The sequence below is a fragment of the Myxocyprinus asiaticus genome, chromosome 2 (assembly GCF_019703515.2).
Source record: "Myxocyprinus asiaticus isolate MX2 ecotype Aquarium Trade chromosome 2, UBuf_Myxa_2, whole genome shotgun sequence".
NCBI classification, from domain to species: Eukaryota; Metazoa; Chordata; class Actinopteri; order Cypriniformes; family Catostomidae; genus Myxocyprinus; species Myxocyprinus asiaticus.
The window spans coordinates 67,344,568-67,369,027 of record NC_059345.1 but is presented as its reverse complement, the minus strand read 5'-3'; the positions used below and the strand labels follow the sequence as shown (position 1 = coordinate 67,369,027).

Sequence of the window (24,460 nt, the reverse complement as noted above, 5' to 3'; positions counted from 1 at the left end):
AATGTAGTGTGATTAATGCTAAAAGTAATTAGATTATAGCAAATTATTTGTAATTAGATCACCCAACACTGATTATATTACAAACTATTTGCTAAAAAGAGAGAAGCCACATCTTTGTTAAATATCTTTTTAATATTAGTGCTCAATATACCAGCAGCCGATATATTAATGGCCAATAACTGGGAAAATGAAAATATTATTATCGTACCAATAGTGAAATTACAGCAGATGCAGCAAAACGCAACAAAAAACATATATACACACATATAAATATATATATATTCTATTTAGGCACAATTGTTGACACTTTATTTTGGTGATTTTATCGGCATCGGCCACAATGAGTTATTATTGGGTATCGGTATTGGCCCAAAAATTCCATATCGGTGCATCCATACTTTTTAATTATTGTGTAATTATTTGTAATAAATTTGTTTAATTGCAATGTATATGACTGGGTAAAAAAAAAACAAAAAAACTTACAATTTATTTTCAAATGTTTGTGATTTACCTACCTGTTCGTTGGACATTATTTTAAGTAAAAAATATATTTCTTTTTTCTTTCTTTTTTTTAAAGAATACATCTGTTTTAGTGTTTGCTCATTATTATGTTAATGAACCAACAGCTGATGGCAAAATATCTGGAATGAAAACAGACAGTGTGTTTGTGTGTTTCATTTATTATAAATAGAGATGGAAGACAAGGAAAGAAAAAGACAAACAGACAGACAGACAGTCTGAGGAAAGCATTCACACATGTGTTGATGTTTGTCATACCCACAAGCTTTGCACAGTAGCAGCTGTTTAGTGTCTGATCACACACACACACACACACACACGAGAGAGAGAGAGCAGTGGTTTTTCCCATGGTCATGTTACAGCTTATTTTGTCATGTCAGTCGGACATGAACTGATACACCATTGGATATTTTTAAAGGGGGCATCACCCAAATCTAGTAATTATCACCTGTATGCAAATTAATTGTCCACTCTGCATGCTAGATCATGAATATGAATGAGTGCAGTTAATTAGTGTAGAACAGAGAGTCCAGATGAAGTACACTCAAGAACACACATCTCTGGCTTTCGTCACATACACCACGGGTCAAACATTTTGAAACACTTACTCATTCTTTATTATAATTTTTTTCACATTTTAGAATAATAGTAAAGTCATCAAAACTATGGAATAACATAAATGGAACTATGGGAATTATGTTGTGACTAAACAAAATCCAAAATAAATCAAAACTGTGTTATATTTTAGCATCTTCAAAGTAGTCACCCTTTGCCTAGAATTTGCAGACATGTACTCTTGACATTTTCTCAACCAACTTCTTGAGGTATCACCCTGGGATGCTTTGTAAACAGTATTGATGGAGTTTCCTTCTATGTTGGGCACTTATTGGCTGCTTTTCTTTATTATTCGGTCCAAGGCATCAATTTCAAAAACTTTTTTTTTTTTTTTTTAAATTACATTTTAGTTTTATAATGAAATAAATTAATATGGTGGCACAATTATATTTTTGTCTCCAAAACTAATTTCAAACATTTAAGCATACACCTTCAGCTCAAAAGATTTTTAAGATCATGAGAAACATTTCAGTCAAGTGTTTCAAAACTTTTGACCGGTAGTGTATGTATGAGCATATACTGTATTTAAAATATTTGCATGGAAAATTAAAATAGTTTGTTCATTATTTTGCATATAAACATGTTAAAATTAAATATGTTAACAGTGTAAGCGACACTAACAGGGACTGAGACTCTTCAAAATAGTCGTTTTTTTTTTATTATTTATTTTTTTATTTTGGCAAATAAATATTATACGAGCCATTTTATTTACTCAGTTTATGGGGTTTGCAATATTTGCAGCTCTGGACCCAGATTTTGATATTTTCTAATAAACATGTAACAAAGAACAAATGTATCCAACTTTAATTAATAGGAAGTTAAAGCTTTTGAGGTGGGACAGAACAAAATCACCATTTAGCTTAAAAAAAAAAAAGAATAGAGTAATGTGGTTTTAAACGTAGCTATGCTCAGGGACTCGTTGAACAACCAAACCCTCACAAAAAAGAAAACACGGGATCAATAAGTCAACGAGTGCTGTTCTTTCTTCTGCTCAGAATAAGAGCAACAACAATTTCACACTTCCTGAACTGCTGCCGCTCATTATGAGATTTAATTGGCTGAAACATTCTGTCCATTCAAGCATGACCGTTTGGGTGGAGCAGGAGGCATTTTCACTATTCCGTCTCATCAGGGGGTCGTCATTGCGATTGCTGGTGAAACACACACAGAGACTGTTCATTCTGAACTCTATTTGTACCAGATCCAAGATGTATTGATTAGACAGTAATTCAATTGTCCTCTCTCTGTTTGAAATAGATTTATAATCGCTCTCTCAGCACGGCAAACTCAATACTGCTCGCAAAACACGATGATCACCGCATGACACATTCTTCATCTGTGACATCACAATGAGAGACGGTCAGTAATGCAACTCAAGCGTTTGAATGGTTTTTAAGTGCTTCAGTTTAAAGGGTCTTTACTCATATTGAGACATGGACGTCATATCTTAGATGAAATAAAAATATCGTGACTGCTAAAACATCTTAGCTAATGACTCTGATGTCCCAAACTACACTGTTTCTCAGATTTGGTGATTTGAGCCCTGTCTCAAGTGACAGTATCAACCTTAAAGGTGCTGTAAGTAACTTTTTCATGGAAAGGTATACAAAAATTGTACTACTCCCTGAAAGATATTAATGAAATAAGTGTCCTGAGATATCTCACCGGTCTCTGTGACAGCACTAGACTCTGGAAACAACAAACAACAATGTGTCTGCGGACAATGACACTTTCTGCCTGTCAATCATTTTGTGCATTCTTTTGGTATTGTAGTTGCAGCGAATTATTGAGGCTTAATGCCATATTTATGCCATGTTGCTCATAACAGTTGTAAGCTGATTGTGCTATTTTGCTGCTGTTGTTTCTAACAACCGTTTCTGCATGATGTCGGTCTCAATAAAGCTCATTTGGTATCTTTGGAGGGCGGGGTTTTGGAAAAAGGGGGCTCATTGAACTGCTCATCTTGAATGGCTAAAATCGCTAACAGCACCTTTAAATACTCTTAAATACATGTACTGCTATTTCAGTGCTGATTGTGCCTTCTTAAACTAATACTTTGCACGTAGTTAATAATTAAGAGGTATGTTTTTTGCACTGAAATACCATGAGCAAAAGTGGGGCAACTGTTTCATAAATTTGCCCCTCAGAGTTTTGTTTGAGGTTAACTAGATATCCACGAGCAGAACTGTATATTGTGCTTTGTTTTCTGTTTCTAAAATAATCACTTATTACTTTGTATGTACCAAAGTCTACACAGATTTCTTAAAATTTCTTCAGTGTTTTCAGTACTACCATTTACAGAGATGGCTGAGCCATAATATCTTTGTGGTATAATCTATTTCAGATTAACCTGCTGCTAAATGCCATGTAAAAAACTAAGTGAACTGTGGTTGGTCGCTTTACATGTCAGAATGTCTCTTCCTGTCTAAGTGTGCGGTTCTCGGCCAGAAAAAGTGGCAACGTGGATCAGATTTGATGCTGAATGCCAACAGTCTCTCTATGCAAGACGGTTCAGATCCTAGTCCACTATGAAGTCCACCTAGTGCATGCTTTGCAGAAGAGATTAGCTTGCGGCTGCAAAGGGGGCGCTGTGTCTGAGTTTTTTAGATGCTTATTTGAGATGTTTGAGATTCTCATTTTTTATTTTAGCGTGCAAATAATGGCACATTTCACCTTTAACCTCTTAAATTCTGTGGACCCACCGGCAGGTCAAAAAGGGGGCACTATATTGTGAAAAAAGTTTACGCTCAAAATACTGAAGTTCCCATATACATAAGTCAAGCATTTGTGGTATCAATTGAAAGCTTAGAATCTGAACTTTACATAGATAAACACTTCTGCATGTATGTTACTTAAAATAACAAAATAAGGCTTTAAAACATCAGTGTCGCAAATAAACGCCACCTAGTGGTTATGTGGTAGAAATATTCATATAAATATAAAAGTCTTTAAAATAGCACTTAAATAGACAAGTCTTATATCGAATGAAAGCTTTCATTCTCAGGAATGTGACTGTACAGTTTATTTTGTTGCACTAATACCACAGTTTAATTTTTCAAAAGAATCACAAAATGAAATATTATATTTGTAAGACATCAAATACAAGCGTCTCTTTTATGCACCGATAACTGCTGCTGTAAGCCCCAAATAGCTACAAACATTATATCTGTTTTTACTTTAGGAAGTTCTCTAAAACAAATGAGCCATTGTTTACTTGTCTGTGAGCTTGTTTGTGTGAATAATCCAATGTTATATCTTAGATGTCCAGAACAAAATATGCAGTGTCACAGGAAAAGCATTCAAAACAAATCATCAGAAATATATGCTATTGACTATTAATGATAAAATGTTTGCAAAGGGGAGGATCTCAGCTTTCTATTGACACATAGATTGAGCTTCTAGTCCACTCACAGGCCGACATATTCTATGAAAAAATGGGGGTGGTGCAAGAACCGAAAATTAGACTGAATGTCTATGGACAAACACATCTGCAAGGGCTAAAATGCGTTATTATATCGCCACCTACATGTCAGATCAGAATTTTGTGACGGAAGGTGATAGAGGGAAAAAAACATTTCTAGTACTTTGTCATCTATTGGAATAAAATTAGACTATTTTGAGGTAGACGGGGTGAATAGAACCAAAATTACATGCTTACAAAGTTAGGACAACAACATATATATATATATATATATATTATTCTATTCATCATTAGATTGTAAACATATACAGTATTATTTATGAATAATTGTGGGGTGGGGGCAAATGGTGAGCTTTAAAATTTGAGTGTGAAAAATTGCTGGCAGCAGTCCAAAAATGCTTCCGAGTTTAAGAGGTTAAATGTGAACGTATATGTTGTCATGAAGTGGATTTTACAATCAGAGTTGGACAACACACACACAGAGAAACATTGTGATACACACACACACACACACACTGTCCCTTATGGCAACCCTGAGGAGTATGTGTGTGTTTGTGCCCCACTGTGTCTCTCACACAGTCACTTCCTCTCGCCATCTGTGAAACTCCTCCGAAAAGAGTGCACACACTGCATTCTTCAGTTTGCGTTTGTGTCTGTAGTGAGTGTTTTCCTTCAGCCTTACATTTGATATTAGAACAGCACAACGCAAAAAGCTACAACGATGAAATTATTCACTGATTAATTTGCGTGGTTTTCTTTTTTGAAGCAAAATATTTTGTTAAATGCTGCCGTAGTAGTTTGTAGTGTAGCTAACTTATTTTTTATAAAAGAGTAGTTTGACTGTACTTTTAAGTACTGTTTATAGCTTCAGAAGCTACAGTTTCAAAATAACTTCCCCAACATTGTTAAACAGACAGAATGAAACTCATTCGTTAGAGAGAGAGAGAGAGAGAGAGAGAGAGAGAGAGAGGGGGGGGGGGGGGGCATAGTGTCAGTGTGATAAATGGCATAAATCTAACTGTGAAGACTGTAGGCTAAGAAAAAACGACAGCACGCGAGACAAAAAGAAGATGAGGGTAAGAATGAAATGGAAGCCAGTTCTTCATCTCCTCTCTCTGTGTCCACTCGTTTTTCTTTTTTCTTTTCGTCTGTTGTTGTCATTCCTCTACAAACAAGATAGAATGATGTATGAACGCTTGATCTAATAGAGGAAATGCAGAACATGCTTCAACTGGATGTACCAAGTTATGAGAAGTATGACATTCTCACACCACTCATTAATGACACCTTTAATTGCTGAAAAATTCTCTAATTTAACACGCATATCACAGCAACTCTTAACAAGGAGGAGACCGTTTATGAGCTATCCTAAAACAGGGTTCGCACTGTACAATTTTTGCCACGATTTCCCCATCTGAGACAAATTTTGGGGATCATAAAATATTTATTTCATCAGGCCAACTCATCAGTCTTAAGGGGAATAAACGGAGTTTTATAGACTGAAGCGTCAGCTCAAGCATTACCCGCAACGCTGTGTTGCACTTCCATCAAGCATTGTAATGCGCCACTCAAAGTTTTAATGCATTGAAGCTGACCTTTCGAAGCTTCAGCCAATGATAACGGGTCAGTTCAGATAACATATCATTATTTGTCATAGCTAAAATCAAAACAGGAAATTTTTTTGCAGCACTTTTCAAGTAGAGATCAATACGGCACTTGACGCTGGCATTGAGCAGTGAATTGAAGCGCTGACGTAAGTCATGTGGACACCCGGTTAATCCACAAATCCTTTTGCCAATCTACCAAGTCAGATGGTTTTTATAAACACACTATCCCAGCATCCTTTAGCTGGTTACATGATCAGATCCAAAAAGCTCCGTGTTTCTCTTTTTCTCTGAGAGGAAGAATGAGTCAAAAGATGAAAAGATTAATCAATAATTAATTAAATTTGTTTTAAAAACATTCATTTGGAGTACCTGCATCCCGACCAAAGCACATTTTCCATTCCTGGATACATTCTTTGCTTATTTGAAAAGGAGCTATTTTTACAACTAGTCCGGCTTCAAATGTGTACATTCCTTGCAAACTGTCTCGCTGTCCGTCACTGAGACCCTGTGGTTGGTGAGAGCTGACACCACATAATCCATCTTCATCCTACTAGATCTGTCCACTGATTTTGACACAGTGAATCACCTGATCCACTTGTCCATCTTCTCTGATCTGAGCATCACAGGAACTGCTCTTGGTTGGCTTGAATAATACCTCTTGTGCTGATCCTTCCAAGTTTCCTGGAGGGGAGGGGTGTCTTAAGTCACACATTGGCTAATGACTGGGGTACCTCAAGGTTCAGTGCTTGGCCCGCTTCTCTTCTTGATACACACAACATCATTGCGTCCAATGATTAAGGCCCATGGCTTTTCCTACCACAGATGATGCAAGCCTGATGACCCCACCATCTCAGCTCATATCTCTGCCTGCTTTGCACACATCTCGACCTGAATGATGGATCAACACCAGCTCAACCTTGCAAAGACCGAACATCTCATTTTCCCAGCCAGTCTATCACAGCATCACAGCTAGGTTCAACAATACTAACACCATCCAGGTCATTCAGAAGCTAAGTCATTCAGTTAAGCTTCATTGCCCACATCTCCCCATCCACCCGGTCATGAAAATCAGACCCTACCTGCAACAATACATTCTGCAGCTCATTGGCCAGGCTCTTGTCATTTCAAAACTGGACTACTGCAATTCTGTGTTGGTCAGCCTACCACCTAGCATGATTAAACCTCTACAGATGATCCAGAATATGGGGGCATGTCTGGTCATCAATCAGATCAGGAGGGCCCACATCAAAACCTTCTTCATATCGATTCACTGGCTACCTGCGACTCTGACGATGGCCTTCAGAATTGCCACTAGACTAGACCAACACCCTCCTGTTATGTCTCTCTGGTCCACTTTGTGGCAGTTTCCTCAGTTTGAGTTTGTTTTGTTTGTCTGGCCTGGTGGCAGCCCTTTGTTCAGTTTTCCCTCCCTTTCTGTTCAATTACCTTTAGATGCAGTACACATGTGCTACCTCGTCAAAGGGAGATGAGCTTCCTCATAAATCCACACCAGTTGAACTGCTCAGAATAAAGACAGCCTTAAACTGTGAACTGTTGTGTGGCTTTTGGCTTGCTGTTTGTTTCTATAGAAAATGAATATCTTCCAAAGTCATCACTGGTTAAAATACCACTTTTTGAGGCTATATTTGTGTAGTGGTCCATTTTATATCTCTTCTATCTGTTGATGGCTTTAACGCTGCTACTTCAATTCTACCCTACATATTTATGTTCCCTGCTATCCTCTGCAGTCAATTAGTGAGCGAAACCTGGTGGTACCATTACAATGGGGTACAAGGTCACCCTCTAGAACCTTCACACTTACTTTGCCACTGTGGTAGAACAAGCTCCAAGGTTTCACCAGATCTGCTTAGACCATCACAACATTCAAAAGTCTTGGAGAAGTTAAACCAAGGACAAATGGGGTCCAATTGATGTTTCTCTCAATGATGTTATGGATTGGGGACCTTCACAGAGTTTACATTACATTTATGCATTCTTTTTTATCTTATGCAACTTTCAGTGCATTCAAGGTATATATTTAATCAGTATTTATGTTCTCTGGAAATCAAACCCATGACCTTGCCACTGATAGCACAACACTTTAATAGATGAGCTACATGTTTGTTAGTCGTAGTCAAACTGTGAACCTTGACGTTGCTCACATGATTTGAATGCTTACAGAAGATATTATGAGACCCTGCATTTCATTCAAATGATGTACCTGAATCTTGCGTTTAGTTATTTATTTGTTAGCTTTGTCTTGATAAACAGTAAATAGTCATTTTGCAGATGCTTTTATCCAAAGGAACTTACAGTACACTTATCACAGTAATCAGGGGCACAGCTACATACAGTATGTATGTGGGTGCAATAACAACAGTGGTGCCCCCTTATCGTTTTGCCATCCATCTGGAGATGGATATGGTTCCCCTTTGTTCCACCATTTGAGTGCCCAACTTTAAGGTTAAAAGCTTCCTCCTCATGGGGATCAAACCAGCAACCTTCTGTTTATTAGGCCTAAGTTTTAACCACTATTCCAACACCAAACCCAGACAAATGCAGAGAGAATGTGAAAAGTCAACCGTTTTTTTTATTTTGCAGGAAAATGTCAGTTTATTCCCATCATTGTACACACACACACAAACACATGTTGTCCTTGATCCCGTGGCGACTGCTGGGGTAAATATTTGTGTGGAGAAAGTTTGTTTACTCTTGTGGGAGAACCATGAACCACCATACACACATCCAAGGCCAGATTCTTGAGCTAAACAATCAAAATTCAAGACTGAATAAAGAATTTGGTCTGTTTTGTTGCTGTCATAGGTTAAGACGTTGTACACGAATAACTGACAAACTTCTGGCATCTTCCATTTGTTTGGTAATCACAATCAAAATATGCATCATCTGTTTAAACAATAAAAAATAAAAAAATAAAAAAATAAAACATTTATAAGTGACCTTCAACAACTAAAGCAACAAAAGCAGATATCAGACTGTAAATGTGGCCGGAGCCTGAAGTCATACCTCGATGTACAACATCAGTCGAGACCTGCGTGGGCTGTAAAGTGACAGTCGCTGTTGCCTGGGAAACCAGGTGACGTCCGTGACCTGCAGCGTGAATCATAGTTTAGGTCCAAAATCCTCCTGTAAGAGGATCAACTTTTTTATCATGTGAAGAGGATGATGAAGAACATGAGAATATGAGTCTCTTACTGCGATTGAAATGTTTGCTGCTCGCAAGCCGTCTGTCTCTCTGCCTGTAGGTCTTGTCTGTCTGTATATCTATATGTATTTCGCACTCTTTTCTTGTTTCTCTGTCTATCTGTATGTCTCTATGCCTGTCTCACTCTCTGCTTGTCTCTCTCTCTCTGTCTGTTTTCTGTCTCTTTCTCTTCTCCTGTATATTTGCATTTCTGTCTATCTCTGTCTGCCTGTCTCTCTTTCTCTGTCTCTCTCTCTTTACCTGTCTATCTGTAAACCTGTCTCTCTCTCTGCTTGCATATCTGTCTGTCTCTCTGTTCCTGTCTGTCTCTCTCTTTGTATGTCTCTCTGCATGTCTCGTTCTCTGTGCCTGTCTCTCTCTTTATCTGTCTATCTGTCTACATGTCTCTCTCTCTCTTTGCGTGCTTGTCTGTCTTTCTCTCTGTTCCTGTCTCTCTCTCTTTGCCTGTCTATCTATCTGTCTGTCTGTCTCAATGCCTGTCTCTCTCTCTTTGCGTGCTTGTCTGTCTGTTTCTCTATTCCTGTCTGTCTCTCTCCTCATATGTCTCTCTGCCCATCTTACTCTCTGTACCTGTCTCTCTCTCTTTACTTGTCATTCTGTCTGTCTCTCTCTCTTTGCCTATCTTTCTGTATGTCTCTATGCCGGTCTCACTCTTTGCTTGTCTCTCTCTCTGTCTGTTTTTCTGCCTCTTTCTCTTCTTCTGTCTATCCCTGTCTATTTCTGTCTGCCTGTCTCTCTCTCTTTACCTGTCTCTCTCTTGCTGTCTTTGCGTGCTTGTCTGTATGTATCTCTGTTCCTTTCTGTCTCTGTCCTCGTATGTCTCTCTGCCTGTCTCACTCTCTGCTTGTCTCTCTCTCTCTGTCTGTTTTCTGTCTCTTTCTCTTCTCCTGTATATTTGCATTTCTGTCTATCTCTGTCTGCCTGTCTCTCTTTCTCTGTCTCTCTCTCTTTACCTGTCTATCTGTAAACCTGTCTCTCTCTCTGCTTGCATATCTGTCTGTCTCTCTGTTCCTGTCTGTCTCTCTCTTTGTATGTCTCTCTGCATGTCTCGTTCTCTGTGCCTGTCTCTCTCTTTATCTGTCTATCTGTCTACATGTCTCTCTCTCTCTTTGCGTGCTTGTCTGTCTTTCTCTCTGTTCCTGTCTCTCTCTCTTTGCCTGTCTATCTATCTGTCTGTCTGTCTCAATGCCTGTCTCTCTCTCTTTGCGTGCTTGTCTGTCTGTTTCTCTATTCCTGTCTGTCTCTCTCCTCATATGTCTCTCTGCCCATCTTACTCTCTGTACCTGTCTCTCTCTCTTTACTTGTCATTCTGTCTGTCTCTCTCTCTTTGCCTATCTTTCTGTATGTCTCTATGCCGGTCTCACTCTTTGCTTGTCTCTCTCTCTGTCTGTTTTTCTGCCTCTTTCTCTTCTTCTGTCCATCCCCCTGTCTATCTATTTCTGTCTGCCTGTCTCTCTCTCTCTTTACCTGTCTCTCTCTTGCTCTCTTTGCGTGCTTGTCTGTATGTATCTCTGTTCCTTTCTGTCTCTGTCCTCGTATGTCTCTCTGCCTGTCTCACGCTCTGTGCCTGTCTGTCTCTCTCACACAGACCTCGTGGCCGAGCAGAAACACCGATGTCAGTTGCAGTGCCGTGGCCATCGTCAGTAATTCAGTGATAACGAATGTTGGCGTAGTTGGTCCATGAATCAAACGGCATGAGTAGATGATGTCGTTCTTATCGAAGGTCGTCATCTGGCCGTTAAAGCGCTGGAGCTCACAGAGAGATCATCGCTCAGGTCCCGCGAGCTGTCGCTCTCCAGAGATTCTCATTAGCCCAGCGTTAGCCATATGGAGCTCACACACACACACACACACACACACACACGAGAGCAGCACTCCTGTAGAGGTCAGCTGAATATACTGCTAATGTTAAACGTTAATGTTAAACACAAACACACCAGGGACACCAGGCCTCCTTTCCAGTGTTTTTGCAGTAAGGGTTTTTCTTAGTCAAGACGTGAAGCAACAGCAATATGATAGAAGACACCAGTGTTCAGTAAACAGTTAAAAAATTAGAATAAACAATTATAATATGTGTAGTATTAAACTATGTTGGTTTAAAAAGTGAATTCTCTCTATATATAGACTATAATGTGCTATGGTTTTTAATACCAGATATTATTTCAAACAGGTTCCAACTGAGATAAAAAATTGATCGTCCACAAGTTATCAAATAAAATTTGCACCTATATTTCTGCACATGAATTGAATAAAAAGAGTGATTTTTCACACAAATCCCTGTGTATTGAAATTGAACTTATATTTATGTAGAGAAATTGCCAATCAATATTGACAGTGGTAATTGTTTGACATGATTTGATGTTAGGGAATGTCTCTCTCTTTCTCTGTCAGATAGACAGCTGAATGTCTCTTTCTGAAGTGTGTATGTGTCGGTCATCTCTGGCAGGGCAGATTTGATGTTGTTGTGGCTGTTATAAAGTCACATTGCTGTGAAAATAGCTTGAATTATTCTCATACCGCACCATTAAATTAATGCGGTGTGAAAGGTCACAATGATCTCATGCAAGTGTGTGTGTGCTAGAAGACAATCCTTTAGTCTTTAAGTGCAGATTGGATGTACAGTGGACCCAAAATGTATTTGGACATAAATGTCTTAATGTCATTGCTTTCATAGAAAACTGTCAAAGCAAGTGGTGTTCATCTGACAGAAAGATAGCACAAGCACACTCTGAGAAATGCTCTAGCAAGCACACATTGACATTTCATTTTTCTTAAGAGTCATTTAAGTGTCCAAATACTTTTTAGAGCTTTCTTAAGCAAGTTTAGAATCAAATCGATCAAGTTTCTCTCCTTTCGGTGCCGTGTGTTTGTTTGTGTTGTTTGTAGTCTCTTTTGATCATCCATGGATGTGTTTCCTGCGTGATTCATCTTTAATTGAGGTCAAAGGTCACACAGCGAATGTCAGACCCACCTGAGCTGCAAAGTGGGCGTCACTTGGCTTTGTTAGTTTCCAAGCAACAGGCGTGCTGGACCGTGACACTTGCGGTGGTTCTGGCACCGGTCCGCTTCAGTGGTTCTGACGCTTCTTTCACAGCACAATTAATCCAAATAACAGCAACAAAATACATGCTAGAGTCTAGAGAGACCACACAAGAATTGAATGAGACCCAGTGTTCTCAGGTTGAGTTCATCTACAATGAAAGAATGGAAAACTGAACATGAGTGACTGAGGTATATAGGGTCTGGGTCAGGGGTCATCTCTCTTTTGAGGTTTATGGGTGTGTGGGGCGGTTGGCATGATTTCATTGGACGATTATTTTGGCAACTCTTCAAACAGCCACTTAAACCTGCAGCATGCTGGAATGCCTCACACACTTCAAACACAATCTACACACACACACACACACACACATAAACACAGTTTTACTTGTTGGGAATGGAATACTAGCATATTACATACTGAATATGGGGCAGTATGTACTGTATACTAGAGGTCAACCGATAGTGGATTTTGCCGATTCCAATAACAAAGGTGGTGAAAAAGGCTGATAACAGATTAAATGGCTGATAGTTTTTAAAATTGATTTATAGAATGTAAAAAAAAAAAATAAATAAATAACTTTCTTAGCCTTTCCTTACTATGACCAAGAGTCTAAAATCCCAGATGCAGTGTATTGTGGAACCAAAAACCCAATAAAAACGCATGACTATGAATAAGCTCGAAATACACTTATTTTAGGACTCTTATTTTGAAATGACAGAGACTTGGCTCTGTTACAATACTTTACATTTAGCTCTTTACCAAATTAAGGTTTTTATAACATATGTATTCACCACATTAAGGACTTTGTAAATATATATATATATATATATATTTCACCAGATTAGGTTTTTTATTATCATTCATAAAATATGAAGTTGGAGACACAATGTATGTGCTGACGGGGCACATTTCCAAATTGTCACATTTTTCTTTTCTTATCCTTGCTTTAATTTAGAACACTGATTAACTAATCAAAATAACCAAATTTGCACTGAAGTTGCTCTAACTTTTCCAGTGCCTATTGGCAACTATCGGCATTGATTTTTGCCGATACCCGATAGTTCCAAATACATCTTCTACCTCTACCGTATACTTCAATAAGTGAAACAATACGCCTGATTTAATTTCGAACAGTAATAGGCTACATTGTTGTCACATTGCATTCAAGTGGTGTCCAGTGTACATCTCAGAAATGAAAAATATTTTTTTGGTGTAAAAACATAGTACTTTTTGGCAGTCTGATCAAATAACTAGAAATACTGCAGAAATATTAGTGTAGTCTCACTCTAATAATACATTTCAAAAGCAACAGGATGCCGCCAATGCTACAAAACACACACACACAACCGGCTTTTTAGTGTCTGTTGGCTTTATGCTTTCACAGGCCTTTAATATGTCATATTAAAACAGCTCGATTACAGTAAGAACATGTGTCTTCATATTTAAGCCTTAACTCCCTCCCTCTCGCACTCTGTTTTAAAGCAAAAAGCAATTTCTCTGCTCATGTCGTGATGTACAGCGCGAGCCGTTAAGCGGGATTTACTGTCGACCCCAAACGCCATTAGAGCACATCCACTGACAGCCGCGTCTTTGATGTCGTATTCCACGACGGCGCAGCGTGCGCACAGATAACTGCATGACACCCGTCCTGACAGCCAAGGAAGATACGATTTTACGTATTTACATGCTGAGAGAACTGCGCTTTGAAGTAGACAGAGAGAGAGAGATGGGCGGGGGGCGTTGGCAGATATTTTGGATTGCACTTTAAAATCCCTCTAGTCGTCGTGGTAACACCCTGCACACAGATCCAATTATAGACAGCGACTATGGGATGCATTTGTCACATCCTGCAATCACTGGCTCACTTTGTACACCTTATACAGCCACACTGGGTTACTAGTTAACATGAGTTAACTACGATACAATGAACAATACTTTTAATTTCAACGTATTAGTTAATGAGTTATGAACTTACATGAATTAACGATGAACATTTACATTAGAAATACTGTATATTGTTAGTATCTAAAGCATTAAGTAATGTAAATAAACACAACCTTATTATAAGTGTTACTAGTTGTTTAATGGCCAATATCGATATCTAAACGGCCGATTACCACTGTAAAGGCCAATATAATTAATACCATTGAACTAAACAGTGCAAACGTTCTCACACTGTTTTATTTTAGTCCTAGTTTTTGCCTTTGGATGAAAATGTCTTTTAAATGTAGTCAATTTTTGTACATTTTACTTGAAAAAAAGGGCGTATCATTTTAGCTGACAAAGATACAATATTTGAGTCGTGCAAAATGACTGTAACATACCAAACTTTAACTAAATATTAAAATATGAAATCTATATATATAAATTACTTACAATTATTGTAATTGTTTATGTTTAATATGTAAGATTAACCCTGAGAACGTGAAATCCTGAGCTTCTGATATATAATATCATAATAAAATAATGAATATACTGATGTAAAAGTTACTGTTGTGAATTCTTCACGTTTAGTGCGTTTTTAAGGAAACGGCGTATACACAACACATTGTCTGATGCATTGTTTATTGTCTGGGCAGACATTTAATAATAATAAAAACGTGTCTGTGTTTGTTCTATGTGGTGATGTCAATGTAAGCCTTTAAACTCTCTCTCTCTCTTTCTGTAATCTGTATGACATATCATGGGATTACCGCCACATCGAGATTTCTTTGTTCATTTGATTGTATTTATTTTGTTTTCAGTTTCTGCTCTGTTCTGTGACCTAGTTTCTCCCCAAGAGTGTAAGACACCTGAACTCTGACCTCCGTAAAATAATCTGCTTGAATTGTAAAAAAGCCCACTTGTGTAACCACGTCTCTTTCTCTGCTTTCTTTCTTTCTCTCTCTATTGCAGCACCGCCAAAGTTCTTACGAACCCCTAACGATCAAACGGGCGTTCAGGGCGGCGTAGCCTCCTTCATCTGTCAGGCGACGGGCGACCCGCGGCCCAAGATCGTATGGAACAAGAAGGGGAAGAGAGTGAGCAACCAGCGCTTTGAGGTATTAGGTCTATTGTTCTGATGTAAAATGCTCGACAAAGTGAATGCTAACGATAGCCACACCTCCATTAAGCCACACCCACTACTTTATATTCATATATATCCGCCCATTAGCAGTCAGCCATTAACCATATTCTCCAGCTATTTACATGCATGATTATTCATGTCGCAATGTTTACACCGGACAAATCAGAAATGTAATCTTGTTTTGTAGTAAAAATAACTGAACGTCCTTATAACGGGTGATTCTCACTTAACATGTCCTGGTCGTATTTTACTCCAAAATCAAAAGAAACAAATAAGAAATTATATATAGTATATATCGAATATTAAGCCAATTTTTAGGGCAATGTTTACACGAAAAATGCTATATTATTTCAATTATAGTATTTTTACATCATAGTAGTGCTCCCTTGGCACTGCCTTTCATTTTCACTGGTTTTAATTCATTGTAAAACACAATCTAGTTTTACTGTACTACAGTAAAAAAAATGGCAGTGTTACGGTAATGAGAATCATCATTGAAAACAATTGTAGAAGTAAAAGTCAAATGTGCTTTAGTGTCCTGAAAATAATGTCACAATGCAAAACATCTCGGTGGTCTTAAAGGTAGGCTTTTCTATTTTATGAATAAATAGTTTTGTGAGAATCACCAAAAACAAGATAAATGAAAAAGCAAAATTGCATAATTCGATTTTCAGAGAATATGTGAGAATGAATTAAGTTGATTTTTCTTACCCCAATGTGTTTTTTTTGGGTTTTTTTTTACATAAACCCGACAAAATAAAGTGTGGGGTAAAAAATTCTTAATTAAAGATACTGTATATTCTCTGCACAATTTTGCTTTTTACTGGAAAACAAGACAAAATGACTTACAAATGGCATGATATCATAAAAACGACCTTCAGTGGAAGAAATGATGGACTGAATGCTACTACCATCAAACATGCACTTTGCATCTCTGAAATGCACTTGGAAAGTGTTTCTTTTCTTTTTTGTTCATCATCTCGTGGCTGAAACTTCGATGTTTATTTATCTGTTTTTGAATCGCAACCTCTGACGAGCACGAAAAACAAACGCATCACGGCTGAACACTGATAAGATTTGTATTCATTTCTGCATCATATTGTCGCTTGGCAGTCTTCACTCTTGTGTTCGGCTAATCTATGGAAGCTTATCAGCTGAAAGACCCTTTTGGGTCGTCTCTGTCTTTTGCCTGCAGAAACTGAATCTTATCAGTGTTCATTACATGCTTCATGCTATCAACACGCCAGCTAATGTGCTAACGTCACCTCTCAGAGCCTCATCTCTACCATTCATGAGTAAACACTGTTTAACTATTTCTACTCGGCTTCGTTAGCCGCCTCATTCACTTTAAACCGCATGCGTGTGAGTATGAGCGTGTGGTCATTCTTCGCGCGAGAAGAGACAATGAAAGAAATGACGCAACGTGTGACTGATGTATTTAAATCTTTAAAATGGAGAAGCTGTCCTGGTTGTTTCTGTGAGTATCTACCGAATTCAGCGATAGCTGTGCCACCAACTAAATCTATTTGTTAGCGTCTTTGTCTCGTCATTTCAGTTTGAATCGGTCTTTGTCAAGACTAATCGACTGTCCTCTGTCGTTCATTATTGACCTTTGTGCCTGTGATGTAACATCAACATTCTTTGTTTCATGTTTCAGTCAGCTTTAAGAGTGGGCAGGATTTAACTAGCTGAAATGTCCACTTTTTTAACTTATTTCCACTTTCGTCAGGTTACGGTCATTTCCCATTCTTAAAGCAAAGTGGCCAAGCTGGTTTTACTTGTGAAACATCTGGTTTATGAATGAGCTTTGCAAATCAAAACCCCTTTCCAAACATTTGAACTTGACTTCTTAAACTACAAGCACACACTGCAAGCCTGTCACCTTTTCAGTCTGTGACAAAAAACGTCAAAAATTTGCAGTGCATGCCTGTCGCGGACAATCTTCATGTAAAAATGAGAACGCTTTTAAAAATCTAGTTTAAAACAAATTTTCGTAGAAATTTAATATTTGAATATGTTGGTTTCTCAGTTTTTTGAAAAACGTTTACAGTAGATGTTGACCGATAGTGGATTTTGCTGATTCCAATAACTATAACAATGAAAATGTAGTTTTTTATCGATTTATAAAATGTAAAAAAATGTCTTAGCCTTTTCTTACTAGGACGAGCACAGACACAGGGGCTACAAGAGTCCAAAATTAATACAATTCCAAATGCGTTTGTTGTGCAACCAAAATCCTAATAATGACCAGAAAAAAATTTGGATTTGGTGTATAACACAGGAATTTAAAATATAAAGAAGCACGAAATACAAAATATTATGGAATGTTGGAGACTTGGCTCCGTTACAATGCTCGATATTTAAGTATTTACCAAATTACTCACCAGATGAGGGTTTTGTGTGTGTGTGTGTATTTCACCATATAAGGTTTAATGAGAAATAAGGTTTATTATTATTCAAAAGATATGAAGTTGAAGACACAATGCATTTGCTGACGGGGACGTTTCCATAGTCACATTTTCTTTGCATGCTCTCACTTCAATTTAGAACACTTCATTAACTAATCAAAATAATAAAATATGTATTGAAGTGAGGATGAAAATATGGATAAATATTGTCAATGATGAAAGATTTCCTCAGGAAGGGTCAGTGAATGTTTTTATTTCACCTTTAGAGGCCGCTGTTATGCTGTAGAACTAAGTCGTTCTACGTTCTAAGCTGAACACGGAAGGAAAAAAAACTATATATTGGCACAGATTTTTGCCGATAACCGATAGTTTCAAAATTCAACTATTGGCACCAATTAATGGGTAAAACCTCTAATTCATAGTATTTTAAAAAAAATTGTTTTTTACAAATAATATATACTTATATTAAATGACTTGTGTCGTGTGGTGTAACCATCAAGTAAAAGCTATTAAAATACTGTGTACACAACTTTATCGTCACTTCAAAAAAATTCAAAATGTATTTATTGTTCTAGGTAAAAAGAAAAATATATAATATCAATACGTTTTCTCTGGGTTACACCAAATTATCTGAACGAAATTATCGGAACAATATATATATATATATATATATATATAATCTTTTTTTTTTTTTTTGTTAAATGACAACAAAATGGTTACTTGCATTTTGATTACACTACATGACTATAATTTTATACATTTTCAAATTTAAGTAATATTTTAAGACAAATTTGTTTTAAATTGTTTCACTGCGTATTTAAAAAAAATAAAAAAATAAAATAAAATAATAATAATAATAATCCACACCTGGAGTCGTGAGTTTGAATCCAGGGTGTGCTGAGTGACTCCAGCCAGGTCTCCTAAGCAACCAAATTGGCCCAGTTGCTAGGGAGGGTAGAGTCACATGGGGTAACCTCCTCGTGATTGCTATAATGTGGTTCTCACTCTCGGTGGGGCGTGTGGTGAGTTGAGTGTGGATGCCGTGGAGAATAGCGTGAAGCCTCCACACGTGCTACATCTCCGCGGTAACGCGCTCAACAAGCCACGTGATAAGATGCGCGGATTGACGGTCTCAGACGTGAAGGCAACTGAGATTCGTCCTCCACCACCCGGTTTGAGGTGAGTCACTACGCCACCACGAGGACTCAGAGCGCATTGGGAATTGGGAATTCCAAAACTGGGGAGAAAATAAAAATATTACTCTGCACTACTCATGCCAAGAATTTTTGAGGCTTTTTTTAAATTGTCTCTGACGGTTACACCACATGACATTTTTGACTTTAAGCCCCAGAAAAATATTAAGATGACTTTGAACTCAGTAATTGAAAATATGCTCATCATAGAAGAGGTGTATTCAAGTGATTGTTTTGGATGAATTGCATTTTTTTTTTTTTTTTTTTTTATAAATGATTTCTTTTTACATTTTCATAAATCTAGACAAAAACAAATTAATAATAAAATAATAATAATTAAAAAAAGTTCTGTGTTGATCGGTTTTACTTAAACCGTGTTTGACCTTACTATTACAAAGGAAAGTAATTCAACATGATCTTAACATGTTCAGTGTAAAGAGCACACAATACCTTCAACAACACAGAAAACAAGAAATCGGAATCTTTAAAGTCAACGTGAAACGCCAGTCACTACCCATTTTACTTCCATAATCTGACGAATTTCCAAGTGGATTGGGATTTTCAAGGAGAAAAATCTATCCATGATTGGATTCCACAGAACTGATCATGAAAATTGGGCGTAGAATGAGAGGTGGAGAAAAATAGTACAAGTTTATGAAGACTATTTCTTTTTCTTTCTTTTTTTATTAAGAATTTTTCATTTTAATTTCATGTTAACCATAATTGTGTGAAGGGCGACGAGTCTTACAGTGTGCTCTTGGCGTTAGGATGAGAGTATATCAAATATCAACAATTGCAAATCTGACTGTAGAACTGAACCAGACTGTTTCAGTGTCCTGTGTTCTTCAAGTTTCGTAAATGAAAGGTTGTGTCTGAAAGTGCCACGATGTCTGTTGTTCGTCTAAAACTCTATGTCAGGCGCAATTGTGTGTGTGTGTGTGTGTGTGTGTGTGTGAGCATGAATATCCATCGGCAACTGAGCAAAAAAAACTCGCGTAACTCATTCTGTCTCTCGCACCTGTAGGTAATAGAGTTCGATGACGGCTCGGGCTCCGTGCTGAGAATCCAGCCACTGCGGACGCCTCGTGATGAAGCTATTTATGAATGCGTCGCCTCCAACAGTGTTGGGGAGACGAGCGCCACCACACGACTCACTGTTTTACGTGGTAGGTCTACGACGAAATGTCTGACCTTAACAAGCGCTAATGTTTGCTTTTTCCCTTCCAGCCCCTGCAGGTATGTGATCTTTATGTCTTTTTTTGCTTGTTCACAATTTGAATGTTTTGTTTATTATTTTATTGAAGTTTTTTTTGTTAGTGTAGGTCGCCAAGACAGCAAACGGTTGGACTGTGTTTGCCACTTTGTACAGTTGCGATCTGTTCTATCTGTCTTGTACTTTTATTAAAGGCTGTCAGTTTAACATGTTAATTCAGTACGATTAATTCTATAAAAAAAATGATGTGGTAAAAAAATGTATGCAATTAATCATACCGCAGGAACATAATAAGGAATGTTCACCTTCATTTTTCATGAGTGTCAGTCAGCAGGGGGCAGTAAGCGCAACTCCAGCTGTACAGGCAACAAACTACAGCAGACAACGCAAGATCAGGATGCGTTCTTGCATTCAAATACAGCTTGATGGAGCTAAAAACACTATGATGCGACACAACCAAAGTGAAACGCTCCAAAAATTGTCCGTCTGACACATGTGTACATAGATGCATCCTTAGAAAAGCCCTTATAATAAGTGTACTTAGGACAGATTGACAAATTTTGTTGTAAAATTGATATCTGTGGACTGAAGGCCAATGATATTGTTCAGTTATATGAAAATAAACAGACACTTTTTATATTGCCTAATCAATGCTTTACTCATCTGCCACTATAATAAAAATATATTATTAAATATATATAAATACAATTATTTATTATTATTTAACCATTTTAAATTGAATTGTTTTTTATTTGGGGGCATTTCTTGCCAAATAAAAATACTAAAATATTGATATTTGCGATGAATTGTGATTAATTCAATTAATTAATTGGCATCTCATTTAAATAAGTTGATTAGAAGCTTTAATCAATTGACAGCCCTATTTTTATATATATATATATATATATATATATATTTTTTCAGTAAGAGGGTGAGGTTTATTCTTTAGTGTAGTTCAATTTATTTGACACTAGATACACTTGCATTGGCTTCTGTAATATCTGTTTTGTTGTGTTCATGTTTTGTTTGCTAGAGTGTTTGTTGACTCAAATGAAACAGAATTTGTTGTTATTTGATCATTATGTTTATTGGACTGGATTTGACACGTTGTACACTTGCATTCTATTCTGTCTGCCTTCTTTGTTTGTTTGTTTGTTTGTATGTTTGTGTTTATTGTTTCTTGGCTAGGGGGTGATGTTTTTAGCTAGTGCAGTAAACGTTTTGACTGGATTTGACACTTTGTGCGCGTTTGTTCCGTGCCAAGGAAAGCGCCCCGCTGATGAACGCTGGTAAATGTTAAAGCTCCTTCAGCCCTCACTGACCTTGGAGGTTTTAAAGAGGGTGATTAATATTCTAATTAGCAGACGGGCTTTCCCACTCGCTAGCTTCGGCATCATCAATATAACTCTAATTTGATGCTACATTTACAACATTCCTCACCTTGTAAGGGCTTGTTGGACATGTCAGACTCTGCGTGTGGACGATTGCAGAAGGTTCTAGAACACGTCTGTTTTCATTGTGAATCTGCAGCCGTAACCATTCGCACCGTGTCGGTGTCCTGAAAGGCTTTAAATGACTTAACCTTTCATAAAATGGTGCACTGATAGAACAAAAGAGAGCGAGGAGAGACCATCAGTCAGAAAAGGGAGGAACTGTAAGATAAATCTCATGAAAACAAGTCACATTTCGCCCCAGGACCATGAAAGGAATAGTTCACTTAAAACATACAATTATGTCATTATTTACTCATGCCATTCCAAATCCATATAACTAATTTTCTTCGTGGAACACAAAAGGTGAATTTCTGAAGAATATCTTGATGACACTCTTTTGCAAACCTGTATAATGAAAGAGAATGAGGACTTGGGCTGTCAAGCTCCAAAATGAAAAAAAAAAAAAAGTCGAATTGACCGATTTTATGACACCTTTACGATGCTTTTTTTTTATGCGTTCTGAGGCTTGAAAGCTTATAAAATAAAAAAAGAATATTTATACATTTATTTATTGCATTGTGACGATTATTTTCATGACAATTAACCACTTTCTCCACCCAGATTATTATTACCATAATGTGTGAATTTATTTTATTGCCAATGATGATTCGCATTACTGTAATACTGTAAAAAATAAATACTGAAATACTTAATTCAGCATACATATCATGTACTGTATAAATTCATTACAGTGTAAATTATAGATTTATTTTTCGTTCACATTACAACAATGAGAATTTGGTGATAAAATGTGCTTAATTTTCAATGAAAATATTATCGTCACAAAAGCAAAAAATATATGATATTATATTATATTATATTTCTTTTTGTTTGGGGGTGAAATATGACCTGGACACGTTCTTGGCAGATCTAATGAGATTCTTCTGGTTGGTCTGATGTTTTGACCAAACTGCTGGAGCTGAAATGGATGAAATGAGAATGAATATGTTTTTCCATTTTCAAACTATAGCATCCTTATTGCCAGAACATTTTCCTGCACTGCCTTTTGCTTTTTTCTGCCTTATTTTTTCTCTCTGCTTTCGTTCTTTTGCGGTCACATCTGTTGTTGCAGGAAGAGTATTGCTGTTTTCAGCTCGAGCTGATAAAACCAGCAACACAATAGCTGCACACACACACACACACACACACACACACACACACACACACACACACACACAGGCACATGCCAGCTCACATGCAGACCACAGCAAGGCAAGAGCTCAGTCATGGGGAAAAGTCTGGAATACTAGCATACGGTGCAGTGCATACTGTTTTTTTGTTTTTAAAAAGTATGCATAAACATGATAAACATTTCATACAGCAGTGTGCTACATGGCACGTGAGCGGTTTCCAGTTATCATCTTAAAAGTATACAGTATATAAAGTGTACACCACTCCTCTTTGAAAATAGTTTTGAAGCAGCAATATAAGCTTTTTTTAAACAGAAGTATTTATAATGTATACTGCAGAAATAGTAGTAGTAGTAGTATGCATGCTTTTTCAAACAGAAGTTCAAAAATGTACATACTGTGCACATTATACATACTGCATACTGTAGAAAGAGTATGAGTAGTATGATAGTACACTGTTCTGAAGATAGCACTGTTCTGCGATGACTGTATGCATCTAAATGTTATAATTATTAACTAACCAAAAGCCCTAAACAAATATTGAGGCATTAATATAAATAAAGGAGTTTTTGTAATTACTGCACATTGAGCCTCTGGGCATCGAGTATCATCTGAGCATGAATAATGACTCACAACTAATACATATTCCGCCGTAAGATATCAGACTGCAACAGACGGCGCAAACAAGCTTTCGCATTAAAGCGTCTTTGCCTTAGTTCAGTCCTCGCCACCTAAAATCGTCCCATTGAAGCGTCTGTGATGTGTTCCATGGGAATATGGGTCATGTCTAATTCATGAATGCACCCGCTGGAGCGGGGACAGTGCGTTTGCTCCTTTCACTGAGCAGGAACTTCAGGCCGATGTTTGCCAACAATGTCACCGGTACAATGTATTATACATCAAAGTAAATAGCAGATCTTTGCGCTGGAGAGCTGTAAATGTTGTCGATGGCCGCAGTAGCTCGACTATGTTTCTGTGCAAAAGTAGCTATGTTTATCTTGAACTTTAAAGTCAACATGAAATGAAAATCAACCCAGTTTACTTTCTTAATACACGTTCCTGGTCTTAGTATGAATTATTCATCAGTGCACATTGTCCTGAAGAGAAAATCCTCTTTGTAATCTTGTTATGAATTGTCATAACTTGCTCTGGCTTCATCGAGCCCTCGTATTTTTCAACTACCTGACGTATAGAGACCACATTTTTCTCCATGCATAAAATCAAGTGCGCCCATTTATTTTTCTCACTGAATATTCTGTTTCGCTCGGAAATCCGTCACATTGCTAAAGTAAAATGGGTTGCGAACGCCGTTTTATGTTGGCTTTAATGACTTTGGTTGCAGTTTGAGGTTGTAAAGCTGATCTGAGTGCAGTGTTTTATTCTCCTATGGCACCTTCCTTTGGTATTAGCGGTCGTTTTTGAACAGAAGTGTCAGAAGTGTAACCCTTTTTTTGCTGATGATAATGACACCATTTCTTCTTCCCTGAAATAAGAACAATAAAATGATGCATTTCTTTTGGGACTTTAT

At 37.4% G+C, this 24,460-nt stretch overlaps 1 protein-coding gene across 12 annotated transcripts in view; it reads left to right on the top strand.

Annotated features, from left to right (window-relative positions):
* Positions 1-24,460, top strand: part of LOC127454472 (receptor-type tyrosine-protein phosphatase delta-like) — a 590,598-nt gene that overhangs the window by 396,509 nt on the left and 169,629 nt on the right. For all 12 annotated transcript variants that reach the window (XM_051721784.1, XM_051721752.1, XM_051721766.1 and 9 more), the window contains exons 9-10: positions 15,324-15,469; positions 20,121-20,262. In XM_051721784.1, the coding sequence (XP_051577744.1) occupies positions 15,324-15,469; positions 20,121-20,262 (288 nt within the window). The remainder of the gene's footprint in view (positions 1-15,323; positions 15,470-20,120; positions 20,263-24,460) is intronic.